At 41.1% G+C, this 17,212-nt stretch overlaps 1 protein-coding gene across 5 annotated transcripts in view; it reads right to left on the bottom strand.

Annotated features, from left to right (window-relative positions):
* Nucleotides 1-3,430: 3,430 nt before the first annotated feature.
* tnk2b (tyrosine kinase, non-receptor, 2b) overlaps nt 3,431-17,212 on the bottom strand; it is a gene marked incomplete at its 5' end in the record, with an annotated part of 49,724 nt that continues 35,942 nt past the window's right edge. For 3 of the 5 annotated variants that reach the window (XM_035670216.1, XM_035670217.1, XM_035670218.1), the window contains 13 exon segments: nt 3,431-6,403; nt 6,906-7,036; nt 8,589-8,684; nt 10,263-11,468; nt 11,575-12,008; nt 12,306-12,428; nt 13,027-13,118; nt 13,394-13,588; nt 13,938-14,032; nt 14,332-14,478; nt 14,627-14,753; nt 15,308-15,427; nt 16,542-16,705. In XM_035670216.1, coding sequence (XP_035526109.1) covers nt 6,397-6,403; nt 6,906-7,036; nt 8,589-8,684; nt 10,263-11,468; nt 11,575-12,008; nt 12,306-12,428; nt 13,027-13,118; nt 13,394-13,588; nt 13,938-14,032; nt 14,332-14,478; nt 14,627-14,753; nt 15,308-15,427; nt 16,542-16,705 — 2,937 coding nt within the window. In that variant the 3' untranslated portion in view covers nt 3,431-6,396. 5 annotated transcript variants of the gene reach the window in all.

Raw genomic sequence — 17,212 nt, 5'->3', positions numbered from 1 at the left:
TTTTGTTTTCAATGCCAATTTTTTCTTTGGATGCCAAATTTTAAAGTCACTGTCCTGGCTCCATATTGTTTAGGAGTTGTGCAGTAGAAAAGTCTGTTTTTTTTTTCTTCAGCTGTTGTACTGTAATAACATAACACTCCTACTCGTTTTTCTTCACCTATAAGCCATCAGTGCTGCACATTTGACACGTGCACCTGCTCTGTACAATATGTCTGGATCTGCACGTGTATCGGCACTTCCACAAATCCAATTACATCCATGAGTGGAGGTCGGCGAAGGGAACATGCACATAATGCCAATATACCAATATAACAGTCAGACATTAGTCATTCATAAGCCCAAAACAGCCCAGCTTTCTAAACATTTCACAAGTTCATGTCTTATTATGTCAAATGATAGGACATGCTCCACAGACTATATATAATTACATCATGTAATGTTTTAAAGCCTTATGGGAGATTAATTTCAGTAAGTCAATGTTATGGGTTATAGGGGAGAGGTTTGGACACCACCTATTGAAACAAGGTAATAAATAGTTAAGAAGATGGAATTTAGAGATCAAGTGGGAATGAATTTATTAGTAAAGGTTAGATAATTCAATATATGACACAGACACACAGGGACATTGAACAAAGAGCTGCCTTTAGCCATAAGCACAATGAATCATAGTGACTGCTGCATATATACATATTTGTATTAAAATTGTGATATTAATTTCATGCCCATTGCCCAGCTCTAACTGAATGGAGAGAAATGATATAGAAATAATATTTATAATAGTGATTATACTGATAAAGGCAGAGGGGAGAGAAAGTGGAAATGAGGAGAGATTAAAGAGATCCATATAGTGTCGCACAGCACCACTTCCCTTTCAGTCCAGTCACCAATCCCTGCCTCTCTTTTATGATTTATTTTCTTCTCTTTCTCCTCTGACTCCTCAAAAAATCTTCCCTGTCTCCCCCTCTCCACCGTCACCCTGTCATCACTCTGTCTTCCACCGCTCCATCGCGCACTGAAGGTTTATGCCTGTGCTATATGTTTCGCACCAAGCTAAAGTTTCAACTCAGAACAACAAAGGAGATGGCGAGGAAAGAAAAAGACAGTCTTGGGGAAAAATATACCTTCCTTAGAAAATAAAAAAAGAAAGGAAAGCAGGAAAAAAAAACAAAGAGAGATACTGAAATTGTTTTCTATAAAGCAAACTGTAGACACGTACACATATATAAATATATATGTCGGAGGATTTCTTTTCCAGACGGCACAAGGTACACTCTTATCTGCTCCTCTGCACTTTCTTGGCAGCTCTCCTGCATTTGCTTTGTCTCTCTTCCCTCTTTATTTACCCTCTCCTGTTTGGTGAAAACCAGGATAATTTCTTCAGGGATTCGCCCACTGCTCTAGTACCCAAAACAACTGGAACAACAGACATTAATAATTTACCCTGGGACTGAGTAACGACTGTACACACACGAACACACCACTAAGATGAATGAAGGGCCTACCGGGTCTCTCATTAGTAAGCAGAGGTTTCTCAAGTCCAACAGTAAAGCAGGATGTGTGCGTCAAGAAAAGAACAATGGTGAATGGTGCAGGAGGGGGAAGAAATCAAAGATAATTTGCGTTTGTTTGACTTAAGGTTCAGCAGTTCCTCTGTCTTTGCCACCTTTTAAAATTTTCACTGAGCAGTTCTCCTCTCTGCCACACTGTCCAATTTGATTCTGTAATAAAGTTTTATGTTTTATTGACCAAAGCCATTTTTCATAATTAGCTTTCCAGCCGTATCATCAATAAACAAATTAGTCCATGGTGTGCTCATTTAGGTGCTAACACGTCGGAAACAATAAACTGTGAACCATAAAGTGCTTGCTGTTGCAGCAGATGATATAAAAAGACAATATCAATGTCAATTGATATGTGTGCTGCGAGGATCGATACAGTCAACACATGCACGGTCTGAGCTTTATTTTTTCACAGGGATCAAGGTCTCACTTTATCAGAACATCAATGATCACAAACACAAACACAGCCCAATTGATTTAGATTGATTTGTCACACACGCACACACCAAGGCCAGGAGGGCTGGTGGAAGGAGAGCTGGACAACTACTTACTTTAGTTACTCAGGGTCCACAGTCCACTGCACAGCAACATATCTGGTTATGTACACATATAGTGTTGCCATTATGATTTTCATTAGTGTTTGATCCATTTATTATTTTTGTAGTAGTATTAGTAGTAATGTTAAAAAGTACCAGTGTAGAGTATCAGTATCAGAGAATCAACAAATGTTTGTCGGTGCCGGTCGATCAGTCCCACACTCAACATTTTGACAAATATCTGATGAATTTCCATAAAATTATGTGCAGACATTCATGATCCCCAGGATGAATCCTAATGACTGTGGTCTAATGTTTGTTTAGAGCCACCAGTGGGTCAGATTTATCACTTCTCCTGTGAAATATTTTAACTACTTATCCATCTACTTGATGGATTGTCACAAAAGTTGGTCCAGATGTTCATGCTTCCCAAACAACGAATCCTACTGACTTTAGTGAGTGACCATCAATGTGTGCAGCACAGGAAATCAGTTTAATGGTCTGTAGTCCATTTTATGGGTCACCCACACACACCTTTGGTTGACGCTGCAGCTTTGGCGATCAAAGTTTAACAATGTTGAACTCCACACGAAGCGATGATGCAAATCATTGCAGCATTGTCATTGCATTAGCTTTTAGCTCAAAGCAATGCTAAGCTTAAGGCAAAGCTCCAGTGGCTATAGACTCCAAGTTTGGTTGTTTGATAAATGAGTCAGATCAATTAACAAATTCATCTTTTATCAAGATGATTGTCGATTAATTCCATGTTGATTAATTGATCTCTTAAAGGTGTGTAAAATTTAGGAGGATCTGTTGGCAGAAATGGAATATAATATTCATCAGTATGTTTTCATTAGTGTATAATCACCTGAAAATAAGAATTGTTGTTTTTGTCACCTTAAAATGAGCCGTTTTTATCTACAAATGCCACGGCTCACACTGGCTATAGCTTGGGCCTTTCGCGTTTTTCACGACTTCCATGTTCACTGTAGTTCCTCCTACACACATCACGGCATTTTCTCGATGCTCATCCTTTAATTCACTAATTGTTTTAGCATTTTAAACATTTGATGAAACAGATTAAACCTGATGAGCATCATGTAAACACACAGATTTATGTTCTAGGGGCTTCCTGTGGTTCTTGTTAATTAATACTAAAAGGACTGGAACATTTCAGGATCCATTAAAGTACTTTGTTAATGATAATTAATGCAGTATTTGTCTCATCTCAATCATTAGCTATATTCATTTAGTCAAAAAACTAAATCCAGCATGATAATCCCCATTATGCAGCAGTCAACACTGATAACAAAGATAACCAACGGAAAAAGATTATTAAACATAAGTAAAAAATAAGTAATTCTTTAATAAAAAATACATTTATAAATTCGGCAGCATGAACTTCTCTTGAACATTTTTATCAACTCAGGAGGAGAGAAACAATGAAAACCAACTGTACAGTAGGCATTTAAAATAAAACACATTCTGGGAAGCAAATACATACAAATGAGGAAGAAATGGCAAGTTGGATTGAAGGAAAAACAGCAAAAACAATATAAATGATCTGGCAAACAAAGGCTAAACAGAACTGAACAGTTTTCTAACATCAGAGTCTCAACATCACAACGAGAGAATGTTGCTTTAGGTTGATCATAACACCACAAGGTTTACTTCAGTCCTTCAATGCAACTACAGCAGCTTGGTATAAAGACAAACAACACATGGACAGACTGTGGAGGCACCGCTCACATCAAGTTGTTCTTATGCACTGGTTAACAATCAGCTTTGCCACAACACATCCGAGGGGGAACATGGCAAAACTGACTCTGGATCAGTGTTCAAGGACAACTTTCATCCTACTCTGGGGAGGGAAACTGAGTCACCAAACATTTCATACTGAAAGCCATTTTCCCTGTGCATTCAGTGACTAGGATACATCATGACAGAGATGAAAGCTTTTTTTTTTTTTACACAACCGGATGGCACTGAAGGATGGACAGACTGGGAGGTTACAGGTTCTACAGCAGCCTTATTGCACACAAGAGGAAGCTTTTACTGGAGGTTGTCATCCAAAATTAGTCCTGTACATCCTTTATAAATATATTCCAAACACGTTTCTGTATATTTACTTTCTTTAAGCTTCTTAATGTGTCTAGGCAGGTAGCGGGCTTGTGGTGGTTCCATATTAGCTTTTTCAGAGGCCATTTGAAGTTTCCACCCAAACAGATTGTGCTCAGACCTGTGACATACTGGGGCTTTTGTGGACATATGGAGGGGGTGGGTCGGTTTGGAGCAAAGCCAGTGTTTACATGTGGACATTTATATTGTAATTTAAATAGATGGGTACCAAGTGGCAAAGAGGCTTCTTTTTTTCTATAGAGAGAAGCGCTGTAGGTATTATGTGTGTTAACCATAAATTGCCTAAAGTATGTTTTTTGGGGCATTTGGTTGACATAAAAGTAAATTTTAACAGTCAAAGTGTGTATACTGCCTTTTATTTCCCTTCCTTTTTAACAGTGTCCTCACATCCAGAATAAAACCCTGGACAGGTCCAAAAACTTTCTGTATTAACTGAGTTTTGAACCGTTCCTTGCTGAGGGCTCTACTGTGACAATACCCAGTCAGGAGATGTATTGTCACATCCCTCAGTGAGTGAGTTCACCCAGAACTGACACGTCCTCCTAGTTTTAAATTATTGCCCCTAAAGCTGCTGACCAAAATATCACAGTTGTGGTTTTAAGTGATGATTATGGGACAGGATGTGTGCCCTGGGGCAAATTTCACAACGCTGCTGTTATTAGCTGCCAACGTAGTCTGGGTCCGTACAGAAAATACCAAGCTGGCAGGAGTTTTCAGCTGATGCATAGGAGTTCTGTGTAGGCAAAGTGCTTAGAGGGAAGGAATAAGGAAAGGCTACTGTAGATCTGGAGTGTAGTAAGTTTCCACTGACTGGGTGGAACCTTTTTGTTCTGGTGAAATGTGTGGAATTAGTTGTAGATTGGTGATTAAGGAGTGACGCATTAAAATAATTTAACAAATGGCCTGCCCTGTAATGGACATAACAGTTTTCTCTTGTCTCTGAGCACTTTTAAAATATATTAAAACATTTTGTTCACAAATACATAAATGTCTCTTTATGAAGGGTACACTGCTCTACCCTTTGTAAGTCTTTAACAGAAGGGAATCTTAGGCAAACTACCTCTCTGATCCTCTGTCTCCATTCATTTTCTAGATTTCGGTCAATACTAGACCGGATCGACATTTGACTCGAACAGTGCAGCATTGATGCTGGCTAACGTCCCTCACCAAACTATAAAATGTATTACACAAATTATTGAAGATAAGAGAAGTCTTTTGCAACAGTATTTTCTTTCTACACCACAAGCTTTCAGCAGCATTATCACATCCCCACCCTTCTTTACAACTGTAAACAGGACAACTGTTTCCTGTACAGTATGGCCTGGACAGCCAATTAAATACTAGCTTTGTATTTCGTTGTGCTTTTACATGGTAGAGGTACAACATCTTGTTTTTAAATTGGTCTTCAAAAGAATTGCTTTTAAGTGAAGCTACAGATGTCAATTCAGGAAGTTGACCTTTAATGAACTATCTGCACACTGTACAGTATTTAGGATAAATTCTGACACGGTTCACTTAATGAGTTTTCATTCCAACTGAACTAGTTCATGGCATATTCTGACACAATACAGTGACCTCGTGGCAAAGTACAGAGCTTTTTTTAGGAAGTGCTACTGTGTATATTGTGCTGTTTAACTCATTTTTCAGATTGCCTTTTAAACTGATTTTTTAATGCTGTTAACAGAATAAGTATCTCTCTGCAGTTGGTCAACACTGTCATAGCAGCGTGAGGATACCAGTAAGTGGATGTGACTGAGTATTGTAGCGCACAGGATCTGTGACACTGTGGGGATCTGTTAGGAAGACAAATGAAATTGACCAAGTACAGTGTCATTTTTGTCTTTGAACAGTTCTAAGAAGACGATAGATGGCGGTCTACTATTTCTTAAGTGTGCAACAATCACATATCTTTCACACCAAAGTCTAAATAGGAGTCTAGCCCCGAGACTAAATTCCTTTGTCCATGTTAAGTATGAATGGAGCCATAATAAAGTTTGGTATTTTGTGCTAGTTCAGAGAAAATTTGCCTGATTCTTCCAAATCACAGTCCTCTGATTGGAAGCGTGTCTGAAGCGTAAAGGGCAAGGAGCAGGTTTGCTTCCTCTGATGATGTTTTACTGAGGATGAAGTTCCCATCACAGCTCAGCAGCTTCAGATTTCTGTCACCGTCTGCAAATAGAAAAAGGCTTTCGATTAGATAAAAAAAAATCATGAGATTGAATTCTAAATCCTCCTAAATTAACTTGAATGATATTTACATTGTCTTGCAAGAGAGACTTCCACTTTTGAAGCTTTTAAAGTGAAATGCACATTAAATTGCTCAAGCTTTAAAAATTTTTTTCATAATATATTGCTCTATAGAAATGATCAACAAAGCAGAAAACCTTCGCTAGCAGCCTAATATGATTCTTAGCCTCATTAACGCAGCACATAAGCATTCTCATTGCAGCATAATGCTGCCCGTCTGCCTGCTCTAAACATCTGCTGTTAACTTTTCCAGATAACTTGCAGTAATTCCTATATGGAGGAGGGCCAATCTGCAGCAGCTAAGCCCAGCCAGGAAGCAGATTCTAATGGTATGTTTCCAAAGAGATGTAACTAAATTGACCTCATGTCAGCATGTGGAGGGAGGTGACTGAATTAAATTTCCGGAAATGAAAAAACACACTACCTCTGTCTTGTTGTGGATCCATAGTTATCTAACATCTGAGTGCTGGCCACCTCCAGGTTCCAGTCACACATCTCCAGCAGCTTTAGACACTCTGACCTGCTCCTCAGACCCAAACAGAACAACTGCTCCACCTGCAGAGGGACAGATAACAAACAAAGATTAGAAGCATCATACAAAGAAGCCAGGGGTTAGGGAAGGAGAAGGGATGAAATGGGACATTACAGCGGGGTCACAGGGTCAGGTACTGTATAAAAGAGAATTGAAGGAATTCATCTTATTCACTCCTTCAGGTGAGAGTGATTGCAGCACCAGTAAGCATATCGTGATACTTAATACAAGCACAGTGTCTTGCTCAAACACCCTTCTGTTGCTCAGATTGAATATGAGACCTTTGGATTGCATTTCTTTTTATCCTTTAAATTTTGCAGCCACTATTATGGAGCAGTCAAGTGTTCCCTCGTGCCCACTGGCATCCAAACACATCTTCAACCCTGCCCTAAGAGGGTGCTGAACGCCGCTGGAGACACATCAGGGTCTCTATATGCCTTTTTTTATTGACAGCCGGCTCATTGCCGCAGCAATGACCTGAATTTCCCATAGGGTTCAACAAAGTTGCTCTTATCATATGATATGAACTTAAAGTAAAGTAAAAATGGCCTTCAGCAACTTTAAATGACTACGTGTTTGCAGATATATCCAGTACAAAAAAGGTTATTACAGAGTAAGACTGGAGAACTGACCTGAGATACAGTGAACTGGATCTCTAAGGACAACTGTGCAGCACAGCAGAGTTTACCACTGAGGACTGTGGTTCTCTTTTAGTAATTGCTGTGCTGCAGCATAATCATGGACTTCGTCTTCATTTTGATGGATGTTTGTTGCTCGTTACTTTGTGTAAAGTTTGCTTTTACCAACTCAGTTTGCCTTTCTTGTGTGTGCCTAATATTATATAATATAATATATATATAATATATTATTTTTTATTTGCTCCTCCTGACTCTGCATGCAACTATTTATTTCATGCCTGGAATTGTTATTCATGAACTATTGTTTATATTGTATTATGGAGTAAAGGCAGTACAAGGTTATCAGATTTGCCAAAAATATAACTGACAACATGAATAAATAATACTATTAATTAAACAATTGAAATGAGGTATAGAGCGTTAGCATGCCAGCCAAAATACTTTAGCTACTGTTACAAGACTTTATACAGTGAGGCTACAGCAGCATGCAGTACAGTATATAGATTATTAACATTACATGCACTGGTTTGTGTAGCTCTACGACAAAAGTTAGCTTTAGCTACATAGCTAACTGAATAAGCTGAGGGTCAGCGTGATTACAAACAGCCAGCTATAGCCTCACTCACTCTCAGCTGGTTCACTGATGTCACACACACAAACACACACCCTGAACCAATCACTGTCCTGTGGACACACCTAATTATTAATTATTTGAACCAACTAATCTGAAGTTTTCTCTTTTTAACAAACTGATTGAAGGTTAAAGAGAAAATATACTATTTATTTTTACACTTCATTTGAATGATTCAACTAACTATAATAATGATGACAGTTGACATACAATACCTCGGAAAACATTTATTATTACGATTACTGGGGAAAATGGCGGGCTGCAGTGCAATAAGCTTTTTCATAGTGTACTAATAAATGCTCTTACCTTTAGATAATGCACAGCTTTCTGGACATTCCAGTTGTGGTTCTGGAGGGCGGCTTGGCACTCCTCTATAGTCACACCATGAACTGCCTCCTGCACCTTAATCACACGAATGGTGTTAGTCTCTGCAGCATCCAACAACACTTACACTTTCTCAGGTGAAGGTAAAAGTAAACAAAAGTACTGCAGTCAGGAGCACCTGCACACACGACTGGGTCCTTTCTTTGAATTCTATGAATTAATTTGTGTCAATTTAATATTATGTACGGACACATCCAAATATGAAAAGCAAATAAGATTCGATAGATAGATACTTGCTAGCAGCGTAATCATTCATTTTATTTATTTAACTGTACTACTGTATTAAACTCTATTTAAACTACTACAGCTATTAAATGTGTAGTGCGTGTCTAAGTCTTGCATTGAACTCTGCAGTTGAGTGTATATAAGATCTCACTTTCTCACTGCCCTTTGTGTAGAGCCACTGATCTCTAGCTTGGCATCACCAGATAGAGCAAATAAAACACAAGCTGGTACCCAGGCTAACAGATTTCAGAATCGATTACAAAATGCCAAGTGCCAGATCGATGTAGAGCCTTTGGTGTTTCACAGTGATTCTGACTTCAGTTCAATTAGGTTCATTCGGTGTCTGAATCAACTGGCCGGCAAAAAGGAACCGATCCTGGTTTTACGTTCAGTTCAAAGCAACATATGTTAATATGGCCTTTCTTAACACCGGCATATTTTAAACAAGTTATGAGAGGTTAGGACATTTTTGTGCTTTTTCATTGTACTGAAAATATATTCAAATGTAACATCCCAGTAATTAGTCTGGTTCATTGGCTTGCGTAAGTTCAGCTCCATTTAGAAAATGTTATGTTCAATCAATCACAATTTAGTTGATACTGATTTGAAGTTTAATAGGGAGGTAATGTGTTCACTTATAACAGATTTAAAGCAGCTACTATATATGCCAGAACTATATATGCAAATTGCTTTCCCTTTCTTTCAGTCTCTTTCAAATGAAATGGAAACACAAATTTGCACACAGACATGCATGCAATTTTACCTACAAGCTATGTCCTGAGTGGACCACCAGTAAAAATTACCTTCTACTGCCCCCTAGTGTTCATTGTACACACAAATGTAACATACCATAATGTTTGTATAGATATTTAAATGAAATTCAAAAGCTACACTAACTGTGAGAAAATGTACCTTTCAACCATATACTGTCAATGGTTTCAACTGAGACTGTAATGCCACGTATAAATTATGCACACATATCACACTCTATTACATAACATCTTAAGTCTTCTTATTACTTCTTAGAACAATCCTACTGGATGACCCTGAACAGTGCACTGCTATTTCAGTTCTCAGCTATGTGATAATCACTTAATCTCATAATAATGGAACCATAGGCTCTCATATAGGAAACTAAGAACAGATGGTTTAAGGACTTTTTTTTTAATCTCATTTACAAAAAAGTAAAGTATCATTAAGGAGGACATAAGGTCAACTATATATTCAACTATCCAAATAAAAGAGGAAGTTAGGGAGCTAAGCACTTTACTTACTGGAACAATAAATAATACATTTCAGCACATGATATAAATCATAAAATTATACAGTGTATTTCAAATCAAAAGGCAATCCAAATGTCTCTGACCTTACCATTTTCACCCTGTCAGCTGAGTTCCCCCCTCCGTCTGTCCTGGTGCAGGAAGCAGGGACCACCAGTGCTGTCAGCCCGTCTGAACAGACACGAGGGAGGCTAACTGATGTCTTCATCCCTGACCGTGGCCCACCCAGACTGCTGTTATTGTTGGAGGAGAAATTAGCCTTCAGCTCGCCTGGCTGGACAAGCCCCTGTCCCTGGGCGTGTCCCTGGAGGGTCTGGTTGCTTACCACCATGGGTCTGACAGTGGCAGTGTTAGCTTGCCGTACATGCCTTTCCTCCAGACCAGTGGCAGGAAGGTTCTCTGCCTCCCTGAAAAAGCGGTCGTAACGGTCGAGGTATGGGGGCCTCTCAGGCAAAAGATAATAGTGGGTGTTACTGACTTTACGTCCGTCACGGACGATGGGGAGGATACAGGGGCCTTTACTGGTGGCATCCTTCCCCTGCGCCTGGATCACTTTGGGTGCAGCATATTTAGGATCTGAGGCAAAGCTGTGTGTGGTGGGCATGAGTTTACCTGGAGAGGTGGAGAGGTAGGAGCCGTAGGTGTGTGTGGAGGCGCAGGAGGTGAGGGGGGCCTGCATGGTGGTGGGGCTGACAGAGTAGACTCTCTGCTGGGGGGAGCCCACTACCAGACCCATGGGGCTGGGAGTCCTGGAGCCTGGTTGTGACAAAGGATCCCTTGGGGGGATCTGAGGTGGTCGGTCCTGTCCTGGGCCTGAAATGTCCTCTGTGGTGTCAGCTGGCGTTGGTGACAGGGAAAGATCCCTTGACCAGCGAGCAGACGTGTAGTCGCCCCTTTTTATGGGGCGAGGGGGTATGGGGACACGTGGGGGGATCTGGGGTTTGTCCTCATTGGAGGAGAGGACACTCTGCTGGGTCTGTGGAGTCTGTGGACACGAGGCTGAGACCTGGGACGGCGAGCCTGATCGTGCAGCGCTTCCAGTGGGTACATTGAGCCTTCTCATGCACTCTTGCTGGAGTTCTTGGAAGATCTCTGCTGACTGGGAGAAGGAGGTGGACAGGCCCTGGCTCTGTTTGCTTGGCAGGAAGAGGTTGTCCTCCAGGCCTGGTCTGTCTGTACCCCTGGAGACCAGAACCTCACCTTCCACCTTCTGTCCATGGGAGAGAACCTCATCTGAGCAGTGGACATCACTCTGCTCCTCTTCATGCTGCTGCTCCGAGCTGTTGATAGAGCTCACCTGTGTGTAGAAAGAAGATTTACAACTTAAATCCCTTCTGATGTGGATTTGGGTGAGATCAAATATTGGCTCAATCTGAAATGTGCTGTATCACTTCCTACCATACCTCCATATCGTCTTCATCTTGGGCTACATCGTCATAGGCCGGGGGTGGCGGTAATGGCCGGGCATCCCAGTCCACTACTGGCGTAGGGTGAAGTGGGCGGGGCAATGATTTGCACGGACTCTGAGGTGGAGTCCGGTCCAGGATGTTCTCCGCTTCCAATGCTAGCTTAGCCAATGAAGGAACATGAATTTCAACCACAGGGGAGGGGGAGGGTGTGGGCGGGGGGAACTCCTCCCCAAAGTCAATGAGGGACACTTCACTGTTGGGGTTGTAGCCTGAGCCTGAAGTCCGGCCACTCCCCTGTTTGGAAGCAGAGACCCATGCAGCGGGTTTCAGTTTTAAGCCTTTGAGAGAACCCGTTTTCCGAAGTGATAATCTCTTTAGTCCTGCCGAAGTCAGATCCTCATCATCGTTTACTGGATCATAGCAAGGCTCTGGAAACCCAAACACCAAATACATTATTTACTACAGTAAAGAAAAATATATAGAGATATTACACAAAGTCTCTTTAAGGTCACTGCACACCACAATAAACAAAACACACTACACACGCAAAAAGTCTCCAGGTTGGAAGTTATTCCTATAATGCACAGCAGGGACACTGCACACCTGTTAGAGGGACACAGGGGTGGAAAGATGGAGAAACAATGATGTTATGAGAGGAAATTAAAGTAGGTGACAGAATCACTGCAAAGACAGGCAAAGGAAAGACAAACAAGTATGGGATGTACCTTTGAGGAGTGGAGCTAGGAGGGAACAGAGAGGGCAGGAGCAATGGGTGAGGAGCTGCTGAGGGAAACCAGACTTACTCTTGATTAACACTGCTGGTTGAGGAGGGCGAGGAGGAGGCTCCTCTGGAAAAATAAAAAAATAAATCCCGCCACCGCAAAGGAGAAATGGAGAAAAACAAAGGAGACGGCAGAAAAGATAAAAAGGTTAGGGGGAAAAGAAGCAGGAAGCAAATGTCAGATTGCATATGAAAGCTTTGTCAGCCAGTGTTAAAAATGTGCAAAATGAAAAGCAAGCTGGTGGCCATTTCAAAGAAAGATCTGCACTGCCATAACTTTAAGATTTAAACCCACAATCCATTGTTTTTAATGTTGTTTAGGTTTGTTGTTACGTTTATAGTTGCAGAGGTGAAACAGTTCTACATTTGTAATTATGATCAGCTAAAAAGTGTACAAGTGTTATTTTTTCATCTAGCAGAATGTAAGTGTGTCCCTGTAACTGACACATATGATCAAAAATATATTTTGATCATTTTAAAATGAGGCCTGTAGTTTCAGGACCAGAGCACCAACCCTGTTCAAACTTTGACTTTTAGCTCTTGAGCTAAATGAGTCCAGCTGAAGAGTTTGAACCCAGAGCTGATACTGAAAGAGTGCCTATCCTTTGTACTTGTGAATCAAAATGGTCATCATTGAAGTCTTTATTCACAGCTCTTTTACTCACTTCTAGCTCGTCCTGGTAGCTGCGTGGGCCGAGCACCACTGAGGTCTACACCAAGGACATCAGGGGGATCCATGGGATTCCCGAGGTACAAACTAAAGGGAAGAGAGGAGCAAACTTACGGACTATAAATGCCAAAATAATTAATCTAACTAACCTGAGTGTTATAATGTTGTAGGTGGACATATGTATACATTATATATCGTGCTGCCATCTATTGGTAAGAGCTTTACCACCAACTTCCAACATGGGGCATAATTATAGTACACATTTATACATTGATAAAGAGACATTTAAAAACTTCCCTGGGTATATTTTGGAGCTAAATTCACAGAAGACTAAAAGTTAATAAACAGAAGCTGGTCCGTACTCGTCAATCCTGTCAGGGAAGCCCCAGCAGCGATGAGGGTTAGAGTCTCCGTGTCCTGTGTGGATGAAGCTGTTCTTGAGCGGCCTGCTGATGTCATGAGCTGACAAACCAGCGACTGACGTCACCACGTTTCTGGGGAACTGTCCGACCTTAAGCGTCCGCTTGTTTTGACCTCGCCACCAGTAGTTCTCTGCCCTAATGGACAGAAATACTGAGGATGAATCACAGTTGTTCACATGGAGAGCCAAATAATTCTACTAGACATTTAACAATTTAATAATTACAATTTAGTGCATTTAGGTTACTTTAATATAATTAAAATATATTTTTATTGTGGGCATGTGTGTGAGCTACTTAGGTCAAAATATATATATAAGATCACAGGAAAAGACCTGTAGGCTGTTATTATATTGTGAAGAGATTAGTTTTTTTCCCCTTTAAACAGCATTTATCAGTAATGAGTTTGACAGGAGGGGTTATAAGTAAGAGTGAAAGATTTGGAGGAAGTTTGTCCAAAGTCTAAAACACTTTAATTATAACCCACCTCCCCTCTATGATGGTGATGACATCGTTGATCTGGATGTGGAGTTTGTCAGGCTCATCAAAGTCCTGCAGGGCACACATGTCTGTGGGCATGGTCTGAAAAACAAACAAAAATACACCAAAGTCATATTAACACACACATATTATAAGCTGTTGTCCATCCAGCTGATGGCATTTTGCAGTTCTCCACCAGGTGGAGCTAAAAGTCAATTTATGTGATGATGGATTTCTGCAAGAACACTGGCTCTGACCAGTGATTATAATCAAGTGTCTACTGCTTAGTGGGGTTTAGGAATACACAGTTTCCTTAACAGTTAAATTGAAGCTATAAACCCCTGTTCATATTTAACACACTGGACAGACCCCTGTGGCTACCCAAATCAGTGCTCTCCTACCTCAAGCAGGAAATCACTCAGGGCGACAAAAGTAGGTCTGTCGTCTGGTTTTTGGGCCCAACACTGCAGCATGACATTATAGATGTCCTGTGGACAGTCTTCAGGCTTAGGGAGGCGTTCACCTTCTTTATCAATCTTGTGCAGGATCTAGGGTTGTTTGTTTGACAAAGGAGGAAAAAATTTAAAGACAAAAGAGGAGAGAAGACAATTAAAGAATATATAAGTGGGAAGATGTTTTTGTCTACATATTGTATAAATACATTATTATACATATTCTTTCTGTGTGTGTGTTCACCTGACTCCCATTAAGGCCCAGCCAAGGCTCTTGGCCATGTGTGAACATCTCCCAGAGAGTAACTCCAAACATCCATGTGTCTGTAGCATGGGAGAACGTTCTGGTCTTCAGACTCTCTGGAGCGCACCTGCAGCAGGACGGACATCAAACATCAACATGGACTGCACGCTGAATCAATTATCTATAAGTCTGTCCAAAGGTAATGCTGACGTTGGGCAGAGAATAGTTTCAATGTGGCTACTCTAACATTAAAAGCATTTTGGGGGGGTCTTATTGCCTTTACTTGATAGTGAGAAGACAGCGAAAGGGGGCATGAGAGAGGGGATACACGCAGCAAAGGGCCGCAGGTCAGATTCGAACCCTGCAGCAAGGCATTAAAAGCATTTTAAACTAAAATCACACATGGATATGAATGGAAACAGTAGAAAGAAAGATAGATTGTTAGCTAACTGATTGGCTGACTCAGAATTTGGCACAGAAACCAAAAACCCAGCAATCATTATTTTATAAGAATGATCAACATGGCTGGAACACAGCTGTTACCAATCAGATTGCTCTGTGGAAACTTTCAGCAATAAAATAATCAGGTTTCCACCCTGACCACTAAAACCACTCGTATCCATCACTGGATTGCATCCAAGTACGGCTTTGTCTATTGTGCTGCTCTCTATCTTCACCCACCATGCAAAGGGGACCTTTCGATGCTCCTGCATGACATAGTGCTCATGGTTGTTAGGCAGCGCCCTCATCAGGCCAAAGTCACCGATCTTCACTCTGTGAGCAGAGGCCAGCAGGATGTTCCTGAAGAGAGAGGGTCAAATTTTCAACAGCTTTCTTTACATTATTAATGTAAACATACCTGCTTGTTATACAGTTCTGTTTGAACTCAAAAACAGGCACTACTACATTATCAATAATGCAGTGCAAAGGAGTATTTTGGGAGTTTTGCTTAGGTTGCACATTACAGATGCCACCAACACACTCCTAAGTTCACAGCAGCTCACAAAACTCTCCACATACAACAAAGATGAACAACAAAGACAGGGGGAGTGGATCCTCTTCTATGGAGTCCACCATGTGTCATGTTTGTACAGTAGCCCAAAACAGACAAACCAAACAGTGGCTGTAGATAGCGCCTTTCGCTTTAGTTTCCTCTATACACTTTGAAGGCAAACGGTTTTCAATTTGGTTGCAATCTGCCACTTCCCTGCTGGATGCCACTAAATCCTACACACTGGTCCTTGCAGAGATGTATCAAAGAAAGAGGGGAAGTTGTAATAGTAAACCCTGAGCAACATTCAGAATGTAATCCAATCAATATTGTCCACATGCCATACAGCATATAGGTAGTAGTGTCCTATTCTGAAGGACCTACTGCAGGTTTTAAATGAAGGCATCAATTCAACCTGAGATGTATTAAGAATACACATCACTGTAGAAAATCAGCAGGACCTTCATTTCCAAGTTCCAGCATTTAAAACCACAGCATTAAGAAATCATCTTAGTGTTGGGAGTACTGTAACAGCCGTGTGTAGTCATTACCATTTTATCACAGCTTTAACTGGGAAAATGACTCATTTTTACCAGTCATTAGATTTTTCTCTCAGGCATCTACATCGTGTCAACAGTTAAGTGAAAGTGATGAATTTGGGCAAGGCCAAGAACTTAGACCACCCGGTACAGCCAGCCAACCAGTGACTCATCTTGCTATGGGCCAAGTCTCCCTGTAATGGCCTGTAAATTTCTGGGTGGAGGAGAAGGAGAACCAATATAAATAATTCAACATACCAGTAGTAAAAAAAAATAGGTTTCATAGGGAATGTGAAGAATACACCCTCTTTAAAAAATAGCTTTTGACCTTTTTATAGCTGCAAAAGCACATTAAATCCACCTTAAAGAATGCTCTGCCTCCTACCTGGCTGCCAGGTCCCTGTGGATGAACCTCCTCTGCTCCAGATAAGCCATGCCACAGGCCACCTGCACGGCATACTGACACAGAGTGTGGATCAACACCGGGCCCTGTGGACGGACACATCGCAGACGCTCCAGCAGAGAACCCAGAGGAGCCAGCTCAGTCACCTTCACAACATGGAGAGAGAGTGGGTGAAAAGAGGAAAGTGGGAGGAAAAACGAAAAAGGAATGGATGATGTAGATGAGAAAGAGAGGGGTGAGTTGAATATGAAAGGAGGAAAAGAAGCAAGAATAGGAGTAAGGAATATGTAGAAGAAAAAGGAGAACAAATCATAACATGGTCCAAAAAGCATCTGGCAATATGAATGAAAAATACGCCAGAGGAAACAACTAGAGGGTAATAGTGGGAAGAAAACAACAAGGCTAAAATGTCAGCCTTTATTTTAGTCCTCCATCCACTTGCTCCCCTCCCTTCCTGTCTCCCTTCTTTACTCCATCACTTTCTGTGGTCGTGACAAAGGCCTTAAGATGCCTGACCTGATTTAAACAGACCGTAAGGTCATGGAGCGAGCTGAGAGACTGCCTCAGAGGGACATTTGGGTTAAGTATGTGTGGGTCTACCTGGCAGTAAAGGGAAGTAAGGTAACTAGGGTAAGGCTGCTCAATTAATCGAA

This window comes from Morone saxatilis, unplaced genomic scaffold (genome assembly GCF_004916995.1).
Source record: "Morone saxatilis isolate NCDOM2014 unplaced genomic scaffold, NCSU_SB_2.0 Contig23, whole genome shotgun sequence".
Taxonomy (NCBI): Eukaryota; Metazoa; Chordata; class Actinopteri; family Moronidae; genus Morone; species Morone saxatilis.
The sequence above is the reverse complement of the archived record's forward strand: the minus strand, read 5'-3'. Positions and strand labels throughout refer to the sequence as shown.